General features: G+C 43.6%; 4 protein-coding genes across 26 annotated transcripts in view; 2 read left to right on the top strand and 2 right to left on the bottom strand.

The window, feature by feature from the left end:
* Positions 1–4,012, top strand: part of LOC127063801 (hairy/enhancer-of-split related with YRPW motif-like protein) — a 28,874-nt gene extending 24,862 nt beyond the window's left edge. For 5 of the 6 annotated variants that reach the window (XM_050994016.1, XM_050994015.1, XM_050994014.1 and 2 more), the window contains 3 exons: positions 555–738; positions 878–1,114; positions 1,209–4,012. In XM_050994016.1, coding sequence (XP_050849973.1) covers positions 555–738; positions 878–1,114; positions 1,209–1,948 — 1,161 coding nt within the window. In that variant the 3' untranslated portion in view covers positions 1,949–4,012. Of the gene's footprint in view, positions 1–8; positions 309–554; positions 739–877; positions 1,115–1,208 lie in introns of those variants that run through there. The other variant, XM_050994017.1, reaches the window with a different exon arrangement.
* A 135-nt stretch (positions 4,013–4,147) lies between these two features.
* On the bottom strand, positions 4,148–9,768 carry LOC127063799 (elongation factor 1-alpha). 6 transcript variants are annotated; one of them, XM_050994009.1, is made up of 5 exons: positions 9,449–9,762; positions 8,829–8,911; positions 6,146–6,988; positions 5,465–5,958; positions 4,148–5,366 (listed from the first exon to the last, which is right to left on the bottom strand). In XM_050994009.1, exons 3-5 carry the CDS (start codon positions 6,966–6,968, stop codon positions 5,298–5,300), a joined length of 1,386 nt encoding a protein of 461 aa, XP_050849966.1. In that variant the 5' UTR covers positions 6,969–6,988; positions 8,829–8,911; positions 9,449–9,762; the 3' UTR covers positions 4,148–5,297. The 6 variants fall into 6 exon arrangements, with proteins under 6 accessions (XP_050849966.1, XP_050849964.1, XP_050849967.1 ...); XM_050994007.1 differs by lacking the exon at positions 9,449–9,762 and adding an exon at positions 9,008–9,442; XM_050994010.1 differs by lacking the exon at positions 9,449–9,762 and adding an exon at positions 9,008–9,321 and having other exon boundaries at positions 8,829–8,907.
* A 5,561-nt stretch (positions 9,769–15,329) lies between these two features.
* LOC127063804 (actin-binding Rho-activating protein-like) lies at positions 15,330–18,501 on the top strand. 2 transcript variants are annotated; one of them, XM_050994024.1, is made up of 4 exons: positions 15,330–15,521; positions 17,473–17,603; positions 17,743–17,992; positions 18,069–18,501. In XM_050994024.1, the coding sequence occupies exons 2-4, from the start codon at positions 17,497–17,499 to the stop codon at positions 18,174–18,176; spliced, it is 465 nt and encodes a 154-aa protein (XP_050849981.1). In that variant the 5' UTR covers positions 15,330–15,521; positions 17,473–17,496; the 3' UTR covers positions 18,177–18,501. The 2 variants fall into 2 exon arrangements, with proteins under 2 accessions (XP_050849981.1, XP_050849980.1); XM_050994023.1 differs by lacking the exon at positions 15,330–15,521 and adding an exon at positions 16,081–16,332.
* Positions 18,502–18,607: 106 nt separating this feature from the next.
* LOC127063793 (agrin-like) overlaps positions 18,608–24,199 on the bottom strand; it is a 235,553-nt gene continuing 229,961 nt past the window's right edge. For 11 of the 12 annotated variants that reach the window (XM_050993989.1, XM_050993988.1, XM_050993982.1 and 8 more), the window contains 6 exons: positions 23,721–24,132; positions 23,385–23,638; positions 23,167–23,263; positions 22,763–22,870; positions 22,248–22,422; positions 18,608–22,154 (listed from right to left, as the gene is read on the bottom strand). In XM_050993989.1, coding sequence (XP_050849946.1) covers positions 21,894–22,154; positions 22,248–22,422; positions 22,763–22,870; positions 23,167–23,263; positions 23,385–23,638; positions 23,721–24,132 — 1,307 coding nt within the window. In that variant the 3' untranslated portion in view covers positions 18,608–21,893. The remainder of the gene's footprint in view (positions 22,155–22,247; positions 22,423–22,762; positions 22,871–23,166; positions 23,264–23,384; positions 23,639–23,720; positions 24,133–24,199) is intronic. The other variant, XM_050993985.1, reaches the window with a different exon arrangement.

A 24,199-nucleotide genomic window follows, 5' to 3' on the forward strand; every position in this document is an offset into this window, starting at 1 on the left:
TTTAATAAAAGTTGTTTGTACGTTGTTGTTTGATAAAGAACTCGAGCGTAACGATTCATTTTGGCGCGCGGTCTACGTGGAAAATGTTTCGCTGGACGTAAGCCAGCGAAGTAGGGCGTTCGATCGTTCCTCCTCTATCGGACTCAATCTCTACCGACTTGTACGTAGATACGTTTCAACGATTTTAGGAGAAACGCGACGATGTACACCGACGGATCGAATGCATACGACAGACGAGTAACACCGGATGAGCCTAGAACGGAAGAAAAATGCTCGTTCCCGATATCGATATCGACGGACTCGACTCGGTATTGGATTTATAAATAGCGTTAGCGCGATTAAATCTTCGAACTTGAAGATCGTTTTGCGTATTCGACGATAAAAGTCTGCCTTTATCTTGGCGAACGTTGCGAGTGGCGAAGGAGTAAACACGGGCTCTTGAAATTTCGGAGAGACTCGATGGGCGTATTAATAACGTTTGCGCAACTACTTTATCGGCTTTCGCCGAGAGAGAAAGGATCCTAACGATTGTACGTTATGTTTTTGCGTTACAGCAAGATCCGATGTCGCACAGGATCATCGAGAAGCGCAGAAGAGATCGCATGAACAATTGTCTTGCCGATCTGAGCAGATTGATACCCACGGAATACTTGAAGAAGGGTCGCGGCAGAGTCGAGAAAACCGAGATCATCGAGATGGCCATACGTCATATGAAACACCTGCAAGGCCTTCGACAAGGTTGCCACTTTATTCCTACTATCCTTAGTCTCGATCTCGTTTTGCGTCGCTACGAGATCCATGTCCCGTCGTTGCCGAGGACCCCACCAACGCGAACCCCTGAAAATGACCTGAACATCGAATTTGATTTCTTCTTTAGACACGAAGCACGCGACCGTGACACCTGTGCACGCGCACCCCGAAGACAGCGTCGACAGCGTCTCCCATTCGACCGCGGCCTCGACCGCGGCCGAGCACTACAGACTGGGATTTCAAGAGTGCCTCAGCGAGACGATACACTTTCTCATCGAGATCGAGGGCTTCTACACGAGGGATTCTCTCTGCGTACAGCTGACCAATCACTTGCAGCGGCATTGCGAGAAGATCTTGGCTACGAGTGCGTATATTCGATCTTCGCTTCTTCTTCGGCGCCTCTTTTCTATCGTAACGATTTCGTTTGATATGATTTGAAATTTGTCGATTATTTTTAGGCGACAGATTGGGCTTCCCTCAGCCCGTGATGCCAATGTCGAACGGTAGCGCGAGCGGTACGAGTTACGCTCACGCTACCATACCGGCGATATGCCAGCCTACCGTTCACTCCGATCACGGCTCGAGTTCGGGCGTGAGTTCCTTTGAAGATCCTGAACGTCCTCAACGCCCGCTCGGTTCCGGTGCTTGCTGCAACGCCGGCATTATACTACCGCCCACGATCGTCAGCGACGACAGTAACCACAGCAATCATTCTCATAGCACGCCTCGCAGTGCGAGCAATAGCTATCGCCCTCAAAATTACAAGTTCAAGAGCTCGATCAAGCAGAGGTTCTCCGCCGAGAGGGTAAAGTCGAATCTTTCTCTTTGCGCGAATCCTGAAAAACAAGCAAATTCGTCTCACGGCGTTCCGATTTTCGCCCTTCACGATGGCGGTGCTTTTTACGTTCCTCTGACCGTCGAGGCTTCTATGCTGAGCCCTCACTTTGGTTTCATTCCGGACAACGGACCGGACACGGTTCTTCATCCGGTCACGATATCCGTCAATTTCAATCAACAATCGACGCCACCGTCAGCGGCGAACCCGACCACGATAACTACGATGACGGCGACGGCGACGATGACGATGACGGCGACGACGACGATGAAGACGACGACGACGACGACGGCGACCACGACGATGACGAGTACAGGAAACGGAGCTGCACCGTGGTCCTCCAATCATAGTCCGATTTATTAGATGTAAAAATCCATCGAGAGGAGAAACCCGATTATTTTTTCTTCGCCCGATATTTTTTTACCATCCTTTCGATGCGACAAAAGACTCTTTTACTTGCAGTTATCTTTGAGAGAGTGAGAGAGTGTGAGAGAGAGAGAGAGAGATAGAGAGAGGGAGAGAGGGAGGGGGAGAGAGAGAGAGAGAGAGAGAGAGAGAGGGAGGGGGAGGGAGAGAGAGAGCTGAGCGCTGCCTATGTACCCAGAGATATCCATGTACTACCCGCACGACTAGATGCGCATTGGCGCCTTTTCTCAACACGAACAATTCGCTCGATAAATATCGTCCATTAGAAACATTCCGGAGTATTTGCGAAGCGTCCTACATTTTTTCCTGCATTCGGCGAATATTTCGACCACTTATTCGTATTTGCGAGAACTGTCCAAAATGTACGCGGAAGAACGTAGCATGACGACAATTTTTAGGCACAATATTAAATCCGATATCACGTACCTACTACATATATATATATATATATTGTCAAGTACGATATGTACATGCATGATATGTGTGACAGGACTCCATTTATGGACGCAGAAAGAACCTTTTTTAAGCGGAAAAATTCGCATATTTCGCGACTAATAAAGTTTCGTTCAATTTGATAGATGGATCGGTCTTGGTGAATAGTAGTATTGCACAAAAGTATTGCATTTTATCATGTACATGGAGAAAAAAGTTATTTATTCGAGAGAAAAGCGTATTGTCTACTTCTAAGACATACGTAACGTGTATTGGTTTCGACGAATGGAGTCCTCTTTATTATCAATGTTGCTATTAATGTTACTATTACTATTATTAGGATTACGATGACGATGGTAATAATGATGACGACGACGACGATGACGACGATGATGATGATGATTATTATTATTATCGTTGTTATTGTTATTGTTATTGTTGTTATTGCAACTATTGTTATTATTATAACGATTATTATCAATAGTAGTTATCGAGCACATTACGCATCCACGCGCAGTATATCGAGAGGAAGTTTTCTTTCACTTAACGATGCTGTGGGTTGCTTTAGCATTTATAATCGTTCGAAAAAATAAGCGATTAGAGGTAGACGAGATAATTACGAGTATTACGAAGAGAATTTTCGGACCGCACTTTTGCTTCGGTGTGCCTTTCCTCTCGTCTTATCAAATTTATTCTTCTCCATTTTTTTATTGTTCATTTTGAAAGATATTTCTGTTTCCTTCGTCGATCTTTTTTCTTCCATCGACAAAGCCATCTTAAGAATCTTGAAAAGAGAATTAACGACGGTACTCCGTGGGGAAACACAAACGAGTTGGTTGGCGAGTGCTTCTAACGCGTAGGCTAACATTTGCCAATCAGTATTATACCGCTCTTTTATTAATCATTCTTTATTCTTCACATCGTTCGTCCTTCGCTCTCTGCATCTTTTATGTTTCCCTCTTCTTTATTTCGTACTAAACGACGTATCAGCGCGAAAGACGCGACAAATTATCGAGCGAAACAAGGAGGAGCGCTTCGTATATTTCATCTTTCGTTATCTTCAATAAAAATCGCGATCGTTCAAGTAGCGATCATTAATTATTATTAATTATTAAGATCATTTGAAAAACTGCATTTGTGTAAAGTGGCTCGAATATCAATCCGATGTCAATTATTTATAAAAATTTATAAAACAGTCGAAATGATTTCGTCCGAAAGTGCCTACATAATGTCGGGGTCGACAAATAGATATATGGATACCGATTAGTGCATTACAAGTTACATAATCCCGTACGTATAATATCAAATGAATATTACTATATGAATTAAATAAATGTGAATGAAAATGCCGTTTACCCGCGCATAACTTGTGTCATGTTCGATCGCGAGAAGATCGAGTCTGTTCGATGTCTTACGAAACGGGTCTCAGCAACTAAAGACTGAAAAAGACCTGCATTATACTGAATTTCTTGCTAGATCGATTTGTTGTATAAAATATATTTGTATATAATGTCTGTAGTTGTAACTTTGTCAAAGAATTTATCGCAAATAAATTATATTTACCGTAAACTGACTGTTCGTCGTTCTGATGATACATATTATATGTCTTATAGCATAATACTGTTGCTATATTATTATTATTCACTCAGGAAAGAACTCGGTAAAAGAAATTGCCGGTGGTAAGAAAAAAGACAATTTGCCAGATGCAATTAAATTTTGTTTTATTACATCAACATAATACTGGCTAAGGGGCAAAACAATCATAGAACGCGTCTATGAGGATATGGAATTAGATGGGGAATGACGAAGAAGATGGAGCGGTGAAGGAATACAATACCGACCGATATCGACGGTGATGATTTCGCAAGGAGACTCGCGCTATCGAAAATTGTCTAGTTGTCGATCTTGTTTCAAGTCGAGCCAAACCGCGAATCACGAGAGATAAGTATAGAGAAGTGTGTAGAGAGAGAGAGAGATAATAGATGACGGAGCACAGTTCTAATATCCTACCAACTATATAGATATCCTTATACAAGTAGTAAAATTAATTGCAGCGAGGCAACCAAGTCTTCGAACAAATCAGCCTTAACGAATTCTTCGAAACTAATCGATTAAAAAGTACGGGGATGCGAGGCAGCGTGGGCTCTCTAAGCGATGTTATGAATTTCTGTTAACGGTAAACGAAAGTCAAATTGCATTATCGCGGCAGTATCATCCTTTCTTGTTTCTTTGCAAAAACGCTCGTTCGATGGAGGATAGAGTGAGAAAAGACATGGAGCAAGAAAGGTTCGAGTTATCTTCTCCTCCAAGTTGCACGATTCTCCTTTTTGTCTTTGTCATTGTCGTCGTCGTCGTCGTCGTCGTCGTCGTCGTCGTCGTTCGAAGTCGAGGTCGAGGTCGACCGTCGAGCCACGCTGCCTCGTACGTAGCGCCGAATGGTTGGCCGCAATTTGACCGATAACGACGCATCCCGTGAGTATTTCTTTTAATATATTAATTTAAAAACCTAACTACACAGAGTCCAAGGAAACCGAGTAATTACCTGTAAATGGACACATATCGTCGATGTAATAATGAAGTAAAAACGCAATTAACCCTAGCATATGTGGGGCGTGCGCGGGGCATGGGTAAATTGTATGTGCAGGTTCGGATAAATTCGCGGATTCAATACTACTGGATAATGTAACGGGGGTAAGCACAACATCTTTTCCCTTTTGGTATTTATCGAGTGAGGATCAAACGGAGCAGCCGTGGAGAACTGCGCCTTGCTGGAGTAATAGACCCTGGCGGTGGCATCGATGACCACCACGGAGGACAGACCAGCGAACTTGGAGCTTCCGAGGAAGCTTGATGGTTACTTTTTCTTCTGGGCTTTCTCCGCGGCCTTTGTGACCTTGCCCTGGGTGTCTTTGAAGGTGACGCTCTGGAAAAAAAAAAAAGAAAAGAAAAAGGAAGAAAATAAAGAAAGAAAAACCAAGATGAAATGGAATCTTTTCTCTAAACGTCTAGCGTATATCGTACCTTGATCACGCCCACGGCCACGGTCTGACGCATATCGCGGACGGCGAAACGACCAAGAGGCGGGAACTCTTGGAAAGCCTCGACGCACATCGGCTTGGTCGGCTGCAACATCACGATGGCCGCGTCCCCGCTCTTTATACTTCTTGGATTCTCTTCGGTGGTTTTACCGGTACGACGGTCGCATTTCTCCTTTATCTCGGCAAACTTGCAGGCGATGTGAGCGGTGTGACAGTCGAGGACGGGCGTGTAACCGTTGCTGATCTGTCCGGGATGATTCAGGACGATGACCTGAGCGGTGAAGTCGGCCGCGCCGCGAGGCGGCTGATTTTTCGAATCGCCGGCAACGTAGCCGCGCCTCAACTCCTTCACCGAGATGTTCTTCACGTTGAAGCCAACGTTGTCGCCTGGTAGGGCCTCCGTCAAGGCCTCGTGATGCATCTCGACGGATTTCACTTCGGTGGTTAGTGCAGCCGGAGCGAAGGTCACCAGCATACCTGACACAGCAAAATCGACATTATATTGACAACGTTCTCCATTCGTTTCTTCTGTGCTTTCTTCTTTTTTTTCCCTTCTCATCCCGACGGAGCGCTCCTCGAGGAGCACAACGGAGGGTAACGGGGCGAATACGAAAGGAGAAAAAAGCCGGTCGAGTGATCGAACGAATAATGAGTTTTAACGCACCTGGTTTAAGGATGCCGGTCTCGACGCGACCAACGGGCACGGTGCCGATACCACCGATCTTATAGACGTCCTGAAGAGGCAGACGAAGCGCCTTGTCGGTCGGTCTGGACGGCGGTAATATGGCGTCGAGCGCTTCGATCAGAGTCTTGCCGTCGGCGTTGCCGTCCTTACGTTCGACTTTCCAACCCTTGTACCAGATCGTTTTCGGTGACGGCTCGAGCATGTTGTCACCGTGCCAGCCAGAGATCGGGACGAACGCGACCGATGCCGTGTTGTATCCGATCTTCTTGATGTAAGACGACACCTCCTTTTTGATTTCTTCGAAGCGACTCTCCGAGTACGGTGGATCGGTCATGTCCATTTTGTTGACGCCGACGATCAGCTGCTTGACGCCGAGAGTGAAAGCGAGCAAGGCGTGTTCGCGCGTCTGACCGTTCTTTGAAATTCCAGCCTCGAACTCGCCGATACCGGCGGCTACGATAAGGACCGCGCAATCGGCCTGACTCGTACCGGTGATCATATTCTTGATGAAATCACGGTGACCAGGCGCATCGATGATCGTCACGTAGTACTTGGCAGTCTCGAATTTCCAAAGGGCGATGTCGATGGTGATACCGCGCTCGCGCTCGGCTTTCAGCTTGTCCAAAACCCAGGCGTACTTGAACGAGCCTTTGCCCATCTCTTGGGCCTCTTTCTCGAATTTTTCGATCGTACGCTTGTCGATGCCACCGCATTTGTAGATCAGATGACCCGTTGTCGTTGACTTTCCGGAATCTACGTGACCGATCACTACGATGTTAATATGTATTTTTTCTTTGCCCATCTCGTCGAGCCTTTAGCGATCTGGAAAAAGAGAACGGAGATATCGAAAGGAGATTCCCTCGTTACAACGAGTTCCAACGAGCCGACCGTTTAAAAAGATCGTATCTCGCGAGGGAGCGTTGCTGAACGCGTTATTAAGGAGCATACGTCGTTCCTATTTACGAGTCGCGTCGGTCTATAAAGGGTTAAAGTTCGTTGCATGCGCAGTACATGTCAGTTACTTTGCAAGCAACGGCACGAACGATCCCGAGCCCTTGCCCCGTACCGCCCCGTGTCGTCCCCTTCGTGTTTATAAGCGTTCTCCCTCCCTCCCTGCCTCTCCATCGCCGTGTTTACGGAAAATGCTCATTCGAGTCGAGTATCGAGACTAAGAGAGATCGAGTACGTTTAAAAAATGTCTGCTTCTACGTCGTTCGATATTATCACTTTGTCGACGATATGTGATATCGTTTCTTCGAGTCAACGTACGAGTTAGCGAAAGAGGAATGGCTGACTATACCTCATCGTGTACTACTTGTTGAAACGTCGTTTCAAGCGTAACACTTGAAAGTTAAAAGCGTGCGCTGTATATCGATTGGTTACTCTTATCTCATTAGGTAGAAATTAAACACCGGCCCGCTAATCCGTAGACGATCCGTCGTCCGTCGCTTTGTCGTTTAGTTATTGTTCCTTAGGAGCGACATAACTTTTCTCGTTTTTATACATCCACTTAATGTCCACTCAAAATCCATCGAGAAGAGAAAAATATCCGACGTCGACCGCATCTCGTTTTCATTACGATTCTCACTTTTCACATTAAATTACGATTATGTCGGCGAATTGGCAGTATACGCGTTACTCGCAGCGCCCGTTGGCGGTATCGATCGGACGGGACTTTTGGTTTGCGATAAATATTTATACGTATGCGCTGCGTTATGTACTACGTTATGAAATATTTAAAAGGAGACATTGAACGAGCGCGCGCGCGAATGTAATGCACGAGAGATTCGAGGACAACGAAACGAACGTCAAAATTTCCGTGTTGTTAGGAAAGACGAGTAGAAGGCGGATGGGTAGGGGGCACCCATTCACGCATCGCAAAGGAAGGTGGGTGGTATTGATTCGTTTCAAGAGGCTAGAGGAAAATCGGAGGAATCTCTGGAACGTACGAGTTAACGAATCGAATATTCTTCGAAACTAAACGCGCGAAAGATATATAAATTCCATTAGATATTTCGTCATCGTGCAACCGTCCTTCTCCTTCTCTACACTTCTTTAAGGGAAATCTCGGAGAGATCGAGGAATCGAAAACATGAGCATCGAGCTGTGCCAACTTTACGCGACGTGCAAGTGCAATTCGCGTATATGTATATTCGTACACTGGCCTCTTCTAATTATAGACTACAGCCCGACGAAAGCAGCCATTTCTCGATTCCTATCTTCTCTCTCTCTCTCTCTCTCTCTCTCTCTCTCTCTCTCTCTCTCTCTCCTCCTCTTTCCATGCACCTATGTGTTTGTCTCCAACAGTAACACGTCGAAGAAACGACGTTTCCCTACGTTGTCACTGCGACAGAGAGAAACCTTACCGAATAATCTTCCTTCGTAAATCTCCTTCGGCGTTTTACCGTCACGGTCTGTTTCCGGATCGAGAGATCGCTATCGTAATTAGCCCCGTTTTTTCCAACTATCCATTTGTCTATGAGCGTAATCTACTGATCTCTTTATCGGGAAATACAATTACGCCATTCCGCGTAAAACCAAATTTTAAGGCGCGTCGAAGCAATGAAACGGAGATAAGAGGGCAAAAGAAAGTACATTAAAATAAAAGAAATAAGAATGATCGATCGTCCTTAACCTATCGCAATTGATAATAAAGCGTTACCTCTTGTTAAAACCACGGAGCATAAAGGGACGTCGCGCCGTTTGGAAATTGCCGTCCCGGCGTAATGGCCGATCCTAGACTTTCTTGTTGGAAATACAATGAGAGAAAGATGAAAAAGTAGAATCTCCAAGGTGATGAAAAAGCGATTATACTTTGCACCGTTCGCGGTGAAAACTTACTAGCGTTTCAGAGATTTTCCACGTTGCGCTGTTCGTTGATATTAGAAAAAGAAAGAGAAAGACAGAGAGACTTAAGGGCGGATTCGTAGGTCGCGACGCGCGGCGCCTCGAATCAATATGTCGTAGCATCTCTTTTTACGAAGAGCCGCAAAACCGGCCATGTCTTTTTCTTCCTTTCTCTCTCCCTCCCTCCCTCTCTCTCTCTCTCTCTCTCTCTATCTATCTATCTATCCCGCACTCGTTATCCTTAGATATCTTTTCTATCGATCCGATAAAAATGATATTCGCGACTCATTTCGCAATATTTTGTTTCTCTAATGAATTTCAAAATCGCATTGTCAGTAAAGGCTTCTAGAGCGAGTCGAATCGTAGAGAAAGAAAGAGTTTTGTGGTCGCGAGCTTTTCAAGCAGGTAGATAAAGGATATTCGTTTATTACTCACCAGCTGTAGCAGAGTGAATGGAAATGAATAAGAAGAAGAAGAGGAAGAAGAAGAAGAACAAGAAGAAGAAGAAGAAGTAGAAGAAGAAGAAGAAGAAGAAGAAGAAGAAGAAGAAGAAGAAGAAGAAGAATACGAAGAATACGAAGAACAAAGGGCTGAAGTATTCGACGAATGTACTTCGCACGTACTTTCCGTCGTCCGTTCCGTGATATGTCGCGGGTGAAAGCACGACGAACGGAGGAGAGAGAGAGAGAGAGAAGAAATATCGGGGGTGAACGGAGGCGGCACGACACCAACGACCTCTATTCACGCGGCTGGCAAAACACAGCGAAGCTCGCGCAAGCGTCAGCTTTCCTCGAGCTTGCGCTTCCAACGACGGAAGCCCAGCGACCATGTCTATTTTATTCTCTCTCTCTCTCTCTCTCTCTCTCTCTCTCCTTCGCTATCCTCTTTTCTCTCCTTCTCTTTTCATCTCGCAATATCGAGCCGAGCATGCAGCTTTTCTTCAATACCACGAGAGGGCTTTCACATCGAGTGCTTTCTGCGCTCAACTCGCTTCTTCTTCTTTTCCTTTTATTTTCGTTCGATCTCTTTTGCGATATTTTTTTCCATATCTTCGAACGATAAAGCTCGAACTCGGCCTTTCTTTCTATGTCCGATACGACGATATAGAAAGACGCGCATATTTACTGATCGTTATGAAATTTTTTCGAGCAATAGATCAGCCAAAGATCACTCGCGTCTTCTTTTAAAACGTTCTAAAACGTAGGTTCGTATAGAAAATTAAAATATACAACAATTGGATGCATCGATAGTTGCGCAGGAAAGAAAACCGAGTGCAAACATTTTTTCTAGATATCATCTTCTAAAATATATGCTCAATTTTTCTAAGTCGATTAATTATTCTAGTTCGCTAACCACGTGTTCGAGGCAGCCAATCGAAAATAGAAGCACATCGTCGTTGCAAAGTCATCGCTCGCTGCTTCGCTCGGTGTTGTTAGTAGCTCGTTATCGAAATCATTTTCCAAGAAGTCTCCAATTCGGCTGTCCGATCGAACGAGTGCATTCATTTTTGAGAAATTACAGGAAAAAAGGTCGAAGCATCGAATTCCATTATATCCGATATTCGCTACGAACGAGAATGGACTACGATTCCGATTCGTCCGAGGTCAGTAGACGATCTTCTCTCTTTCTCTCTCTCTCTCCCTTTACGTACGTGTACATACGTACGTAAGGTGACCCTCCAAGCAAAGAAAAATTCGTAACTCTTGTCGCTGTAAATTCTAAATAGCTTCGCGTAAAGGAAGCGTATGCCATTTAAAATCGTACGTTCCGTATTGACGTTCCTTGTTCTCGGTCCTCGTGGCGTATCTCGCATCTCGTTTCATAATTCTCGATTCGCGAGAGAGCTCGCAAAAGAGAATTCTCCCGATAATCCGTAATAACATCCCTTATTCCTTTCATACGTACGATCCTAATTCATACGTACCGATCATCATTCGATCGACCCGTCCGTCCGACTTTCGTCATTTTCGTATGCTCCCTTTTACCGGCGCGAACCTCTCTTTACAGCGTTCCTTTGTACGTCGAAGAAACGAAAGACAGGATGACGCGATATCGACGGGCGAAAATGAAAGAAAGGGGAAGAGGAGAAACGATTAGTCGTTGCGGAAACCGTTCCGATCAACGATCTTGCGCATTCGTTCGAAAGTGAGCTTCGTTAAATTGCTCGAGCACGCTTTCAAACGATTTCGTTGAGTCGGGTCGAATTTCACGCAGAGTGTTCGTTTAAATCGAACAAAGTCTCGCATATAGATGCACCGACGTATCGGAGTTCTCTGATACTTTAGTTCGTCGTCGTTCGTAAAATAAGGAAAAAAAAAAAAGAAGAACTCTTCTCGCCTAACGTTCCCGCTATATATCGATCGGTGGTGGTGCATTCGCGCTACCAGCACGCGCTTACGCCACGCTATGTTTTGTCTAAAACGGGGCTTTGTGAAATGCCTCATTAATCATCGAACGGACGAGCAATTATTGAATGAATATACATAACAGCGGTCTCGCTGTCCCGCGACAGGTCATTATATTATAGGGCTCGTTCTATATACCTACGTGTATGTATTCCCAAGTACCTATGTACCCATTAAGACGTAACCAGGAAATATCGACCGATCGACTAGGAACGAGTCAAACTTTGACTCTTTAACTCTTCCCGTTGAATTTGTTTTCTCTTTCCGTTTCGCTCCAAGTTCAAAGTTCCCTTCGACGAGGATTCTCCTTCGACGATATCGATATTTTTCGCTCTCGAGGACTCATCTCGTCGCGATGCCTATCCTATGAATCGAATTTTATAAGGTGTACCGCCCAAATAAAATGTCTCTTTTCCGTGATATTTTGCTCTCGATAGCGGGTGAGATTGGATAGGACGGGCATTCGACGTGGCCGGGTTACAGGATCGATAAACGTGCCGTCGCGTCGACGTGATGAACGATCGGCAACGTGATTCCTTTTTACTAAACTTGATAAATCTATAAAATTACTTCCGCGCGTACTCTATTCGCCCGATGATGTATCTTATATCGTGACAACCAACGACGAACATAATTTCTTAAATCTGAAAATGAACGATTAAGAAAATAATTTCATTTACTTGTAATAACAAGTGAAAGCTTTTCGTTTCGTAAAACTTGCTTGGTTAATTTCGATCATTCGTTTGTCTCTTAAAAGGAAGGAATATCGACGAAGCGAGGAGTACCGAAAAATTTGTTACTCGAAAGATCAACGATTGGTAAACTTGGAATCCAAAAGCATGACGCACGCGGCCAGAAATAATAACGCCGAACGAAAATAATTCGTAGTAGAGATTTCCGTGTCCGCCTGCGAGTTGCGATGAATCTTCCGAAATTTCTATGCCTTCTTGCGTCCTGCGACGGCCCTCTTTGACGTATCGTCGATATTATTTTAAGAAAGAAAACTTGCGCCACGATTTCGAAGATGGACAACTCGCGACAAAATATCGCGAGTCTAACGCGAATAGCGTTCGCCGCGACGAAGGGATCGAGCCACACCTGCTCGGTCTCGAAACGAAAAAAAGAGAAGAATATCGACGAGGCCGTTTTACTCGCGCACGTATTTCATTTCCCATTTTTCATTTTTCATTTTTCATCTTTCGTCTTTCACTTTTCATTTTTCATTTTTCCAAGGCTCCGGCTAGCGAGCCGGATATTTTAGTCGATTTACGGAAAAGCCGGTCCTCTCGCGTAAATCGTTCGCCGACGCGTCACAAATTTATTCTCGCATCTACGCTTTCCACGCAATGACTCGTCCGAGCACGAAATTTATGAGGGGGCCATAAATGAATTATGCCAAATTTCGTACGACCATTGAAACGTCCGATCGCGCACACATTTTCCGTATCTGTGTGTGTGTCAGCGAGGTACGCTTCTACGATGCCTGAAGGATATATCAGGAAATGGGGAATGATAGCTCGAATCTTGTTTCACCGCGAAAGGTAATTCTTCGATATTAACGAGATGGTCTTATTATGCGTCTTTTTATAGACGAGATATGAGGTCGTTAATATCTCGCGACGATTATCCTTAGATACAAAAACGACGTCGAGTCGTTCACCGAAACTCGACAACTTTTTTTAATCGTGGCCTTGACGAGGCGCCACACGTTGCCCTTGTCTCCGACCGAAAGATAGTATATCTTTATTTATTTATACTACCTCGCTTGGAACGTCGCGACAAACCGTGGAAAGTTCGTCGAGTCCGCTTCTCATTTTTCTAGCGGTTGTCCCCCCTCCCCCCCACTCGAGGTATTTATACGTTTTATATTAACTTTAATTAACGCGACTCAACGCGCCCGAGTATCCACACGTCCGTATCTCTAGATTGTTACTGAAAAATATAACCAAGTTGTTATATCTCTCCGTCGTTGAGAGACGATCTAAATCCGCGTGCTTTAAATTCCGGTAAAAACGTTTCTCGATATATAGTTGTAACTGCGTCGTCAACGAAAAGCGATCCAACTTGCGAGCGGGTGTCGGTTCTTTAATTTTACGAGAGAAATTCGGTACAATTACGTCATTCCATCGACGCAAATCCGCTTAATTACTACGTTCCGTTTTACGCCAGTCAACGGAGCTGAAGAAAAGGTACGCGTTTCCTCTACGCCAATGGATAATCGACATTATTTAGTTCGACTTAAGCTTTTTTTCAACGGCCTTTTCTCCGATTTAACGACGAGGATTCAGATTTTCCCAATGCATATTACGTGCTCTTTGTTTATGCAAACACCTGCTGCTTCATCGAGGTAGGATAGACTTAGCTTCGCGCCGCAAAGGAGCATGGACGTGGTGGGAAGATGGATAGAGAGAGAGAGAGAGAGAGAGAGAAAGACAGAGAGCACGCGAGCGAATCCACCGAGCGTTCCATCGTACCACACAGTGTTTTGAACGAAGTAGCACTCGGGAATTATTTATAGTTAGCACGTGGTCGACCTCTGATCTCGTGCGTTGCGTTAGGTTAGCTTCGACTCGTTTCACAGGGATTTCGTTTTATTGCATTCTTCGGGATGAGAGCTTTTTTCGTGTACACGCTGACAAGGCGAACGAAAGAACGCGCAAGGGCCATTTACCTCTCGAAGGACTCTGAACTCGAATCGTGTCGCTTAACGAGACCGCTGTATGATATACATCCTTTTTTATTTCATATTATTTTCGAGACTCAATTTCGTATAATTTACTATCTTCGATATCGAAAATATCAAGGAGCTTGGCTTTTAGAAATGCCGATTAATTAAAAATACCGACGAAATTTATCGCGAACGTTAAGAAACTTTGGCGAATCGAGCATGGAATGGAAATTGGTTTATTGAAAAATCTTCCTTTCTACGTAAACATCGGATAAATTTAGATACTTTGATCGTTCGTGATACGTACCTACGCATTTATAACGACGACTCGGAGTCATACGTATCCCAAGAATTTGCATTTACTATTATAGTGAGAAAGCATCATCGCACCGTCACGGTCGCTGACGTAGCCGTTCATTGATGCCGAGACGACGTAAAACAGATATCTAATTTCGTGTTTCCGGCCGAGCGTTCGCGTCTTGAGAGAATTCAAAGGCAATTTATAAATCACGACCGACTCCTTCCAAATGTCTTTTTCAATGAGCGACGATTTTCTAGATGCGATTTTCAGAATTTCTATTCAACGGTTTTGATTTAATTTGCAAATTATAATTAATTCGTTTCATTAAAAAAAAAAAAAAATAAAGTTTGACTATAGTTCGATCTCAAGTAATCAATTAAATGATAGGTTCACGTATACGTTACAATTTGACTGATCGAGACGGTCCTCGTCTGAGATTGCGATTTGATGCAATCGCGTTAAATATAGGTAGGTAGGTAGATAGGTGCCATGCTCGAAATCGTACCAATATCGCATTGATACCGGCCAAGAACATGTATCGCGTTCGATATTTGGAAAAGTAATTTTACTCGCGCCCGTGCACCGTGATTCATGAATTTCAAGTATAACAGAGATTTACGAAGAAAAGTTATAGAGTGCTAATTCTTCCTTTTCGTTTCACCTCTCTATGAATAATTCGATCTTAGAGAGCTTCACGTGACAAAAGCGTGTTCCTCGAAGAAATTTCTTCGAGCTAGCATTGGTGCTGCCAAATAGCATTAAAGCAGGTAGGTATATCACAATTATTCGTACTTACTAGAAACCCGAGGTAGATTCGTAGTGCCATTTTGATATCTTGGATTAAGTTTTAGCCAGGGTTAATTTATTACCCTACGAAGTAACGATCTAAACTCTCGCAGTTTGCGTCGCAGTGAGAGAGGGAGAGAGAGAGAGGGAGGGAGAGACAGAGAGAGAGAGAGAGAGAGAGAGCCGAACGAATTACATAAGCGACCGACGATGCGGACGACCGAGATGGACTCCTCAGTAATTTAAAAAAAGAAAAGGAATAAAAGAACGAAGGAAAGAAACCAACTTCCTTATTCCATACGTGAGACGCTATTTTCCTACGTAGGCACGCACAACGTATGTACACAGGTATATGCATTCGAGAATTTTCATTATGACCAAATTATCCTGAAATGGCGGTCTCGTTCATTCCTATCCACGCGATATTTTTTCCTCGTTTGCGGAGAATTGAATAGAAACGAAAGTTAAGAAAGATCGACCGAAGGACCGAACGCGTGATCAAAGTCGAATCGCTCGGAAAAAAGTATAATTATCTTGACAGCGATGAAGCGAGGAGAGAGGGAGAGAAAGGGATGGTACGTTCGTATTCTTGAGCAAAATCCGAACTCCTCGATCGTCAAAACAAACATTTAGTTCGTCCTCGAGTTGCGAACAAAAAAAAACAAAGATAATTCGAGACGGAGAAGATGAATGAAATTCGATGAACGAATTTACGTTCCGTTCCTCTGAATAGAGAAAACATTCGCTTCCGGAGATGGAGGATCAGCTGGCAGCCAATCAAAAGGCGAGGATTCGTACGGAATTGGCTCGAATAAGCAGAAAATATTTCGGCTCGTCGCGCGTCTCGGTCTACCTTTGGTGGGAGATTTTTGACGTCGCCTCCTTCTTATAAAAAGACGCACGACGTCGCGACGCCGCATTCATAAGAGAAACGCCGGTCGGCTTACATACTCATGTACACAAATATTCACGGAATACGCGAAACGTTAGCGACAAAGTGTTTCCAAACAATCGTTTCGAATATCGCGAAAGAGATATTTTTCTTCAGAGAGAGCTCGACAATCAATTATTTATATTCCGTTATCAAGCCAAAGCAGTATTCATATTTTGATTCTTCGTACGCTTATCTACGGCTTTAATCATGTCTTCGGTAATGTTCGTGAGTATCGTTTTTGTTTACCCATTCCTTCCTCAGGTTAAATCAATTAATATCCACATAATGCGAATAGATATCAATCTCACGTACAATATTTTATGTATAATATAATCCAATACGTTGTGCAGTTAATCCTAGATCTCACCCGAAAATCCACGTTCGTCTTAGCAAATTTATCTTCAGAGAGAGAGAGAGAGGGGGGGGGGGGGAGAGGACGGATATTTCTTTGTATTAATTTTTTCTATAAAAGTAATTGTTACTTTTATAGAAATTGTTATAATACTTCGAAAAGCGTTGTAACAACGATGAAATATACAATAGCGATCTATCGCGAGTATTGCAATGTTTCACAATCTTTCGATCGTAAATAAGAAAAAAAAGAAATTTCTTCCTCGATTCATTCGCGTAGAAGCGGAAAATCTCGTGCGAGTATCACGTGCCGTTGGTACGAATGTACACATGTATGTAGTAGTCAGCACAGATTCGGAAATTTGTCAAAATGCCATCGAGACGTCTTTTATGGTCACGGCCAATTCGCGTACCGTTCCTCGAAGAAGATTGGACTTTTTCCAACATTCCGTACTGATTAGGCTCGCTTACGTCGTATGACGTTGCCACACAATGCTTTTTTTCTTTTCCATTTTATTCTTTTCGGTTCTATTATAAGTATCCAACGAAATATGGAAAAGCAAATTGAAACTTTCAAATCTCGAGAGAAATCTCGAGAAAAAGATCGTAGGTATTTATCCATCTGTCGTAGTAAATGTTAATTCAAAAATGAAAAAAATCATCGATCTGATAGGTATATCATTTATGTAGGATTCTGTTATTTGTAAGATTGAAAGTTACGTACCATCGTGATACGGTTCATCGAAGCCGTTGATAGATTTTATGCTTAGAAGCCCCCCAAGTATCGCTCAACGACATAGATACTGTTATACCTATTCATCATTTTGTCCGTTCTATCGCGTTCAGTCATGTTCGACCGCTTTTATAGTCGACCGTATTCTCTCGATCGTTTCGCCCTTACCGATTCAAAATCGATCAATAATATTCACCGTTAACTAAAGTTTCAAAGCACAGGATCTGAGATAGTCGCCGAATTAATTCTCGTATCTTTCTCTCTCTTCGATCGGGCTTTAGGAATCCTTGGGAGCCAAGGTAGCCATGTTCGACCAATATGCGAACAAGCACAAAGACGCACAGAGCAAAAATCCATTTACATCCGGCTTGAATATCGAAAAGCCAAAATTCTCCAAAGAGGAATACGGCAGGTACGTAGTACGCGCGAGTCAGCGTGCGACTTATTTAACACGTCGATGCGTCCTAGACGCGCGTGATAAAATTTGTTCCTCTCGCGTCACGTCCATTTTATTCGAAAATATTCGTCCAAAGATTGTGTCTACGTTTCAGGCCAGCCGCGGGATCTCTTTCGGACATACGCGGTCGCAAAGCCACCGCGCATATTCTTCGAGAGATTTTGGAGTTATGCGATATCATTTATCAAAATGGTACGCCATGTCGCGATCAACCCGATATCACCGGCATAACGTTCGGCGATCTCTTCAACATTTATACCCACATCAGCGACAAATGCGTTGGTCTTCTTTTAAGAGCCAGAAAACAGGGTCTCGTTAAATTCGAAGGAGAATGCCTTTTTCAGGTAAATAAGCAAATAAAAAGTATGACCTTAATGGATCACAGATTCGACAGGACATCTTTCTCTCGTGTGTTTCCAGAGAAGGGACGATGACGTGCCGATATTCCTCGTGAAGCCGATCGCCGAGATACGCGAGGACTTCAACGGACGGCTCAAAGAGATCACGAAAGAGATACCGATCAGTTAATGCACGAGCACCCTTCACGCATTTCTACGCGGTGCCTTTAATCGGTGCTTTAATCGATATCTTCCCCGTCGGAAAATCTACTAAAACGTTTGTACCGTTTTACGGCGCGATTCGCGCTATTGTATTTATTGTATCTATAACATTATTCAGGACGTGGCAATGGAAACGCGAATGACCAGTATGAGAGAGAGAGAGAGAGAGAGAGAGAGAGAGATGTGCGTGAGTGCGATCCGATGTAAATATTTCGCGGTAACAAACTCGATTCGTTTAATGTGATATTACGCCTAAATAGATCATTAGAAATAAACGAACAAATTTGTACTAAGCCTGTGTTTACGTGTCTTTTCCCCGTCGAGAGAAAGGAGAAAGAGACGGATAGAGAGAGGAAGGAAGGGGGAGAGCGTCGAGTATAAGAATGGCCGGAGCCAAAATTTCAAGGTAATCGCATAATTTATAATTGTATATACAGTCACTTTACAATGCACAGTGTACTTTGTTACATAGTGTAGCTCCAGTATTTAGGACAGGTAGCGCCAAAAATGGTCGCGCGTTAACGACGGTATCCAAAGTAAAAAAACTAATTAAGACGTGTGCATTCGTATCCTGTGTAAATTCGTGTGCCCAGCCGCGTATGTTTTACACAGGAATATATCTTGGCGACGTTTATCCGTTCAAGGAGTCGAAGCGCGAACACGCATCTTGCGAATAATTCCCTTCTCTCTTCGATCTTTACTTTCGAGCGTCTATTTGTCATCCGCCTTCTCCGCTCTTCTCTTCTCTTTTCTTCTCCTCGTTTAGAAATTTATCGATAATCATCCGAGGAACACCACGATGGCCGAGCAAAAGACAGGATCGCAGAATCTCTAATTAGATTGGCAGTAAGCTTATTCGTTACGTTGGGTCTTTCTTTCTTTGGGTCCCGCGCTTGCTCGATTCCTTTGTTTCGAATCGATCAACGATCGTTCTCGAATGCTACAAAAGGATGATTAATCTCATACCCGGACGCGCTTTACAATACACCGGCGATAATCGTTCAATCGTCTCTTTCTTTTATAACATTTATTTTTCACTTTCGATCGCCTATTCGTTCTTCATTCGTTCGCAGCGACTCGTTATTGGACCGTACGAAACATTTAGTTCGATATGTCAACGATGAAATGCATGGGAAAAGATATGTACGTACTGTTTTAAACGAAGATATACATTGTATACATATGTGTGTAAGTATCATACTTGCGTATCTCAAAAGAGGGATATGTTTTGGAATTGTTTTATAATTCGTATCTTACGGAGAAGTAACCTTGCATCTTCTCAGGCAATAACGATAAACGGGTAAGAAGGGTATGGTATCGCGTGCCTTAATCATTAAATCAGTATCGTTTCGTTCTTCGCGCGTAACGTTGCTTCGTCGCGATCACGTTTCGGGATTCGATGGACGTTTCGTCGATCTATCGTATCTGGAATCGTTCCTCGCGAATCCAAAGTTCCTTTTCGGTATTAGAATTAGACGTTATCCGTTTATCCGTTAAAAACGTTTCATCGTTGAATGATTACGGACGACGACAATATTTTTTCTTTTCGTTCGAAGATATTATCTCTTATAGAGCGATCTTCTAGATAACAATTATATTTAAATTATAATTAATCGCATTCTTAGTGGTAAAAAACAGTAAACGTCGATTAACAAGATTTTATGTAAGCCCGTAAAATCGGGCACGCGCTTACGTATTTTCGCATAAATGAAAAATTCGATGGATAGGACGTTAAAAAATGTCGCATGTACAACGAAAATAGAGTATCGAACCTTATTGATATAGAGTTTGAACTTAGGCGTTCGTGCACCGTCAACGAAGTGCGACGCGCGAGATAAAATTCGTATATTTCCAGAGAGGGAACGAGCCAGATCGCTAACAATCGAAAAAGTGTGCGTTTAGCCGCGCTTACGTATTTTCTAATCGATAGAAAGTAACGATCAACAATTATCTTAGGCGTTGTCATTCAGACGCTTTCGTCTCGGTACGGAAGAACACATCGCATCGGCTTGACGCAAAAATTAAAACGGCGCGTGCGCATGGAAAGGCTAATTCGTGAAACGTTACGATTATTAAGTCGTTACATTCGTTTAGTTTCAGCATTCTGTACATCTCTAAACGTTCATTGCTTCGTAATCGATAAATCAACGATTCGAATACGTATATGTCGGTTATTTACAGATCTAGCGCACGCACGTACGATATATACCTTTGTATCTTTTATATCGGTATATGCGTATATCTCCATCTATCACTCGTTCGTCGCGCACGCACACGCACACGCACACATATTTTTCGCTCGGATCGTTGGATTAACACACGCAAGCGGGGTTTTCTTGGGATCCATTTTCGTCGTACATTTGCTAATGCATAGGCGCGTATTCACTTACCACGTGTGTTATCCATCGTAACATGGAATGTATATATAATAGATCATATACCTATATATATATATGTATATATGTGTGTATATATATACACATACACATACACACATACACACACAAACACGTATACATACACATACATATATACATATATATATATATGTACATACATGTATATATATAAAGTGTATATTTATAATACATCTATTCTTTCTGCGCGTTTTGTAAAAAGCCTCACCTACCAAAAACAACAGCGTGTACGTTACATCGTGTGTGCTTGACCGTGTAAGTGTGTGTCGGCGTTTGTACGTGTATACAGGGAATCTATGCTCCTTTCGTATTTGTTTTCGCGTACATATGGCTATGGGCATAAATTAACGATCCATTAAAGTACATTCGTCTATTTTCTGGAAATCCATATTCATTAAATCTCTCTATCAAACACTCAAACGTAACACCAAATTAGCGCCTTTCTCTCTCTCTCTCTCTCTCTCTCTCGCTCTTTCTCTCTAAGATTTCTTTCGTCCCGATATTTATTCAGTCTTGGCAATGTTAAGTGTTCTTTGTTATTATCTTGCTCTTTAAGGGCATTAGCATAGCTTATCGTAGATATTTAAATACGAGTATCTCGGTCGAAGGCTTATTCGTCTATCCTTACTTTCTGCTCGTTTTATGCGCGTTAATCGACGCGCTTGTATTCTTTCTCGAATAATCTTGCGCGCGAGTACGTACATACATATACATATATTATATATAATATAATACTATGCATATAATTATCGTATCAGCTTAAAAATATATTATTGTCTTTCGATGAAAACGCAGCACTTTTACCACGCTCGCACTTTCCTTCTCTCTCTCTCTCTCGCATCGATCGGAAAAGAGACACGACAACGACGACCGTTCGACCTTCGAAGCGAAAAGTATTATAACGGATCAAGTATGGCAGTCGCGAGACGTACGAAAATTACGGAGAGCGATCGTTTCCTCGCGATCTAGGACTTTGGCAGGAATCGTGATCGTTCGGGGCGAACGACGATAGAATTGGAGAAAGTCGTAGGGGCTTCGCGATCGAATATCGAGAAGCCGGAAGGAAGGAAGAAAGACAGTTCGACGATTCGGTCCGTTCGTCGAGTATCCCAAGCTCCGTTCCTCTTCCTCGTCTACACGTTCGCACGATATATACGAAACGGGCGCAATCCGGACGAATCGGACGAACCGAACGACGAACTTGGACGAAGGAGAAGAGAGGCCGTGAATCGGGCGAATCGTCGGATCGTCTCCGCGATTCGTTATCATCATACGTCGTTGTCGTGACAAAAGTCGATCTTCCGTCTGATCAATTGCAATCGACGCTTGTCGACTATAAAGTCCGTGACGCAGCCCTTGATACCACGATGCCCTGGTTTACCACCAACGAACAGTTTCCCGTTGGTCGTAAGTAAGGTTCCGCTCTCCATTGGCATCTTCACCGGTGCAAATTCGTCGATTTGTATCGTCGAGGCGCGCCTTCTTCGACTCGCTCTTATGTGATGGAAAACACCGTCGTCGACTCTCTCCTAGACGGATAAAGAATCGTTAAGGAAAAAGTGACTTAGTTGCGTCCGGACAATGTCGATCACGATATACTCTCCTTCGTATACTTTACTTACCCTACTCTTCATCATTATCTGTTCCGTTTTACTCTTGTAAGAAAGAACGACGTATCCTCCGCGCAAGGAAAGTACAAGGTGTTCGAGTTTTCCCCTTCCGATCCAAGCGATCAGGCCCTCCGGATGAATCGTTCTCAGTCGCAACTCAAACTTGTTCGATTGTTGTCCTCTGCGTCTAAAATCATTTACACAGATATACGTATAATTTCTCTCGTACCTATGTGCGAGTATGAACGACAACGACAGTTTCGTACGGAACGATTACTTTGGAGAGTCAAGCTGTGATACTGATAATCGTTAGACATACTTATGTATTTAAGCAAGGAGCAAGGACGAAGGTGGCTGCGGTTAAAAGCGCAGAAAGAATGTTTCACTTATGACGTATTACTGTCAAGAAACGGAGATAGATCGTTGCTCTCGATCGAACGTGCGTGTTCTCTCGTAGGCGCTAGAAGGAGGAAGCATTCTCTAACACACATACGCGTACACATTTGTGACAGCAATCAGAAACTTACTCCGTATAATCGTAACTGTCGTACTCGTACTCTCCGTCCTCCTCCATGTCGTAGTCGGAATAGGACTCCTCGAAATACTCTCCGAGGGTAGTATTAGTTGTGTTAGTACTATTTGGAGTGTTACATAATCAGAAGATTAGTAATTTCGCTTAAACGGGTTTGTTAAAGCGAACTACGCGTTGCTATAGTCGTAGGACTTTGGTGCTCTCTTTATGGACCTCTATATACGTATATGCATACACACACACGCACGCACTTATATATATGTCTCTTTCTCTCTATCGTCCGCTCGCTCGACCATTCTCTTAAATCTTAATAGATCTAGCTACTTAGCCGATTCTATCGAAACTTTTCGAAGCAACGATGAGATTAGATTTCTATCGACGTTAAGAAAGATCACGTACCTTCTACCGTAACGATGCTTAAATTGCAAGAAGTTGTCGCCGTCGAATCGTACCGGTCTCTCGGAAATTTCTGTGCCGGAAACGTCGTACCCCATGACTGAAACGAATAACGTTCTAACGATCTCGATCTGGATTCGCCCCGTTATTCGGGACAAAACCTCAACGAAGTCTTTAAAAAGTCCTTAAAGAGTATGGGTTTGTCTGCCGATGAAACTTACAAAACTCGCAGTGCAGTCCGTTGTAGCCGCTGGCACACTTGCAGAGGTAACTGTTCAAGAGCGGAAGGCAAACGCCACCGTTGTGACAAGGATTCTCGTTGCTCGGACAAGGTAAACCGTCGTAGATCTCGGTATTGTGTTGCGTCACGTTTACGGCAAGATTTTGATAAGTCTTGCCGTTAACCATCAGCCTTTGAACGGCTCCCGTTAATCCGGTCCAAGCTCCCGCCAAGCGATGTACTTCTCTCCAATGTCTGGAACGACGATCGAAAACGTCGCCGATCGCGAGTAAGGTAACATCTCGATCGTATTGTTTCGCATCGATCAGAAACTTACTTGACACCACCGACGTACAAAGGCGTTTCCAGGTTCAACTCCGTCAGAGGACTTCCAGAGAGTCCCCTCGCCACCGTTCCGTCGTCCAACTGAAGAACGCCCTCCCTTCCGAGTCTGCTTATCCTGACGCAATGCCAGCTATCCAAAGTAACGATGTCCGGGGACGTGATATTGGCGATACCGCTTCCGAGGTTGAACCTGAACTCTAGTCTACCGTGGACCAAGTTCAAACTGATAAAATCGCCTCTTCCGTTGTTCAGTTGGCCGTTGTATAGCAAAAGGCCGTCGTTGACGAGAGTGAGGAACCATAGTTCGATGGAGAAGGCTTTGGCGACACCTTCGAGGCATGGCAATTCGAGAAAACCGTCGCCGGACATCTCTGGTATTAACAGTTCCGTTAATTCCGCGTCCACTAAGGAACGAACCGCGATGCGTTAACTATCCTTCACGGCGTAAAGGGGCTTTGTATAAATAAGATG

The sequence above is a fragment of the Vespula vulgaris genome, chromosome 5, assembly GCF_905475345.1.
Source record: "Vespula vulgaris chromosome 5, iyVesVulg1.1, whole genome shotgun sequence".
In the NCBI taxonomy this organism is placed as follows: domain Eukaryota; kingdom Metazoa; phylum Arthropoda; class Insecta; order Hymenoptera; family Vespidae; genus Vespula; species Vespula vulgaris.

Coding starts and splice junctions, on each gene's coding strand:
- LOC127063799 (XM_050994012.1), bottom strand. CDS start 6,968: ATGGGCAAAGAAAAAATACATATTAACATCGTAGTGATCGGTCACGTA. Junction 5,959..6,145: donor GACCGGCATCCTTAAACCAG/GTGCGTTAAAAC, acceptor TTGCTGTGTCAG/GTATGCTGGTGACCTTCGCT. Junction 5,367..5,464: donor TGGCCGTGGGCGTGATCAAG/GTACGATATACG, acceptor TTTTTTTTCCAG/AGCGTCACCTTCAAAGACAC.
- LOC127063804 (XM_050994023.1), top strand. Junction 17,604..17,742: donor TCCAAAGAGGAATACGGCAG/GTACGTAGTACG, acceptor TCTACGTTTCAG/GCCAGCCGCGGGATCTCTTT. Junction 17,993..18,068: donor AAGGAGAATGCCTTTTTCAG/GTAAATAAGCAA, acceptor GTGTGTTTCCAG/AGAAGGGACGATGACGTGCC.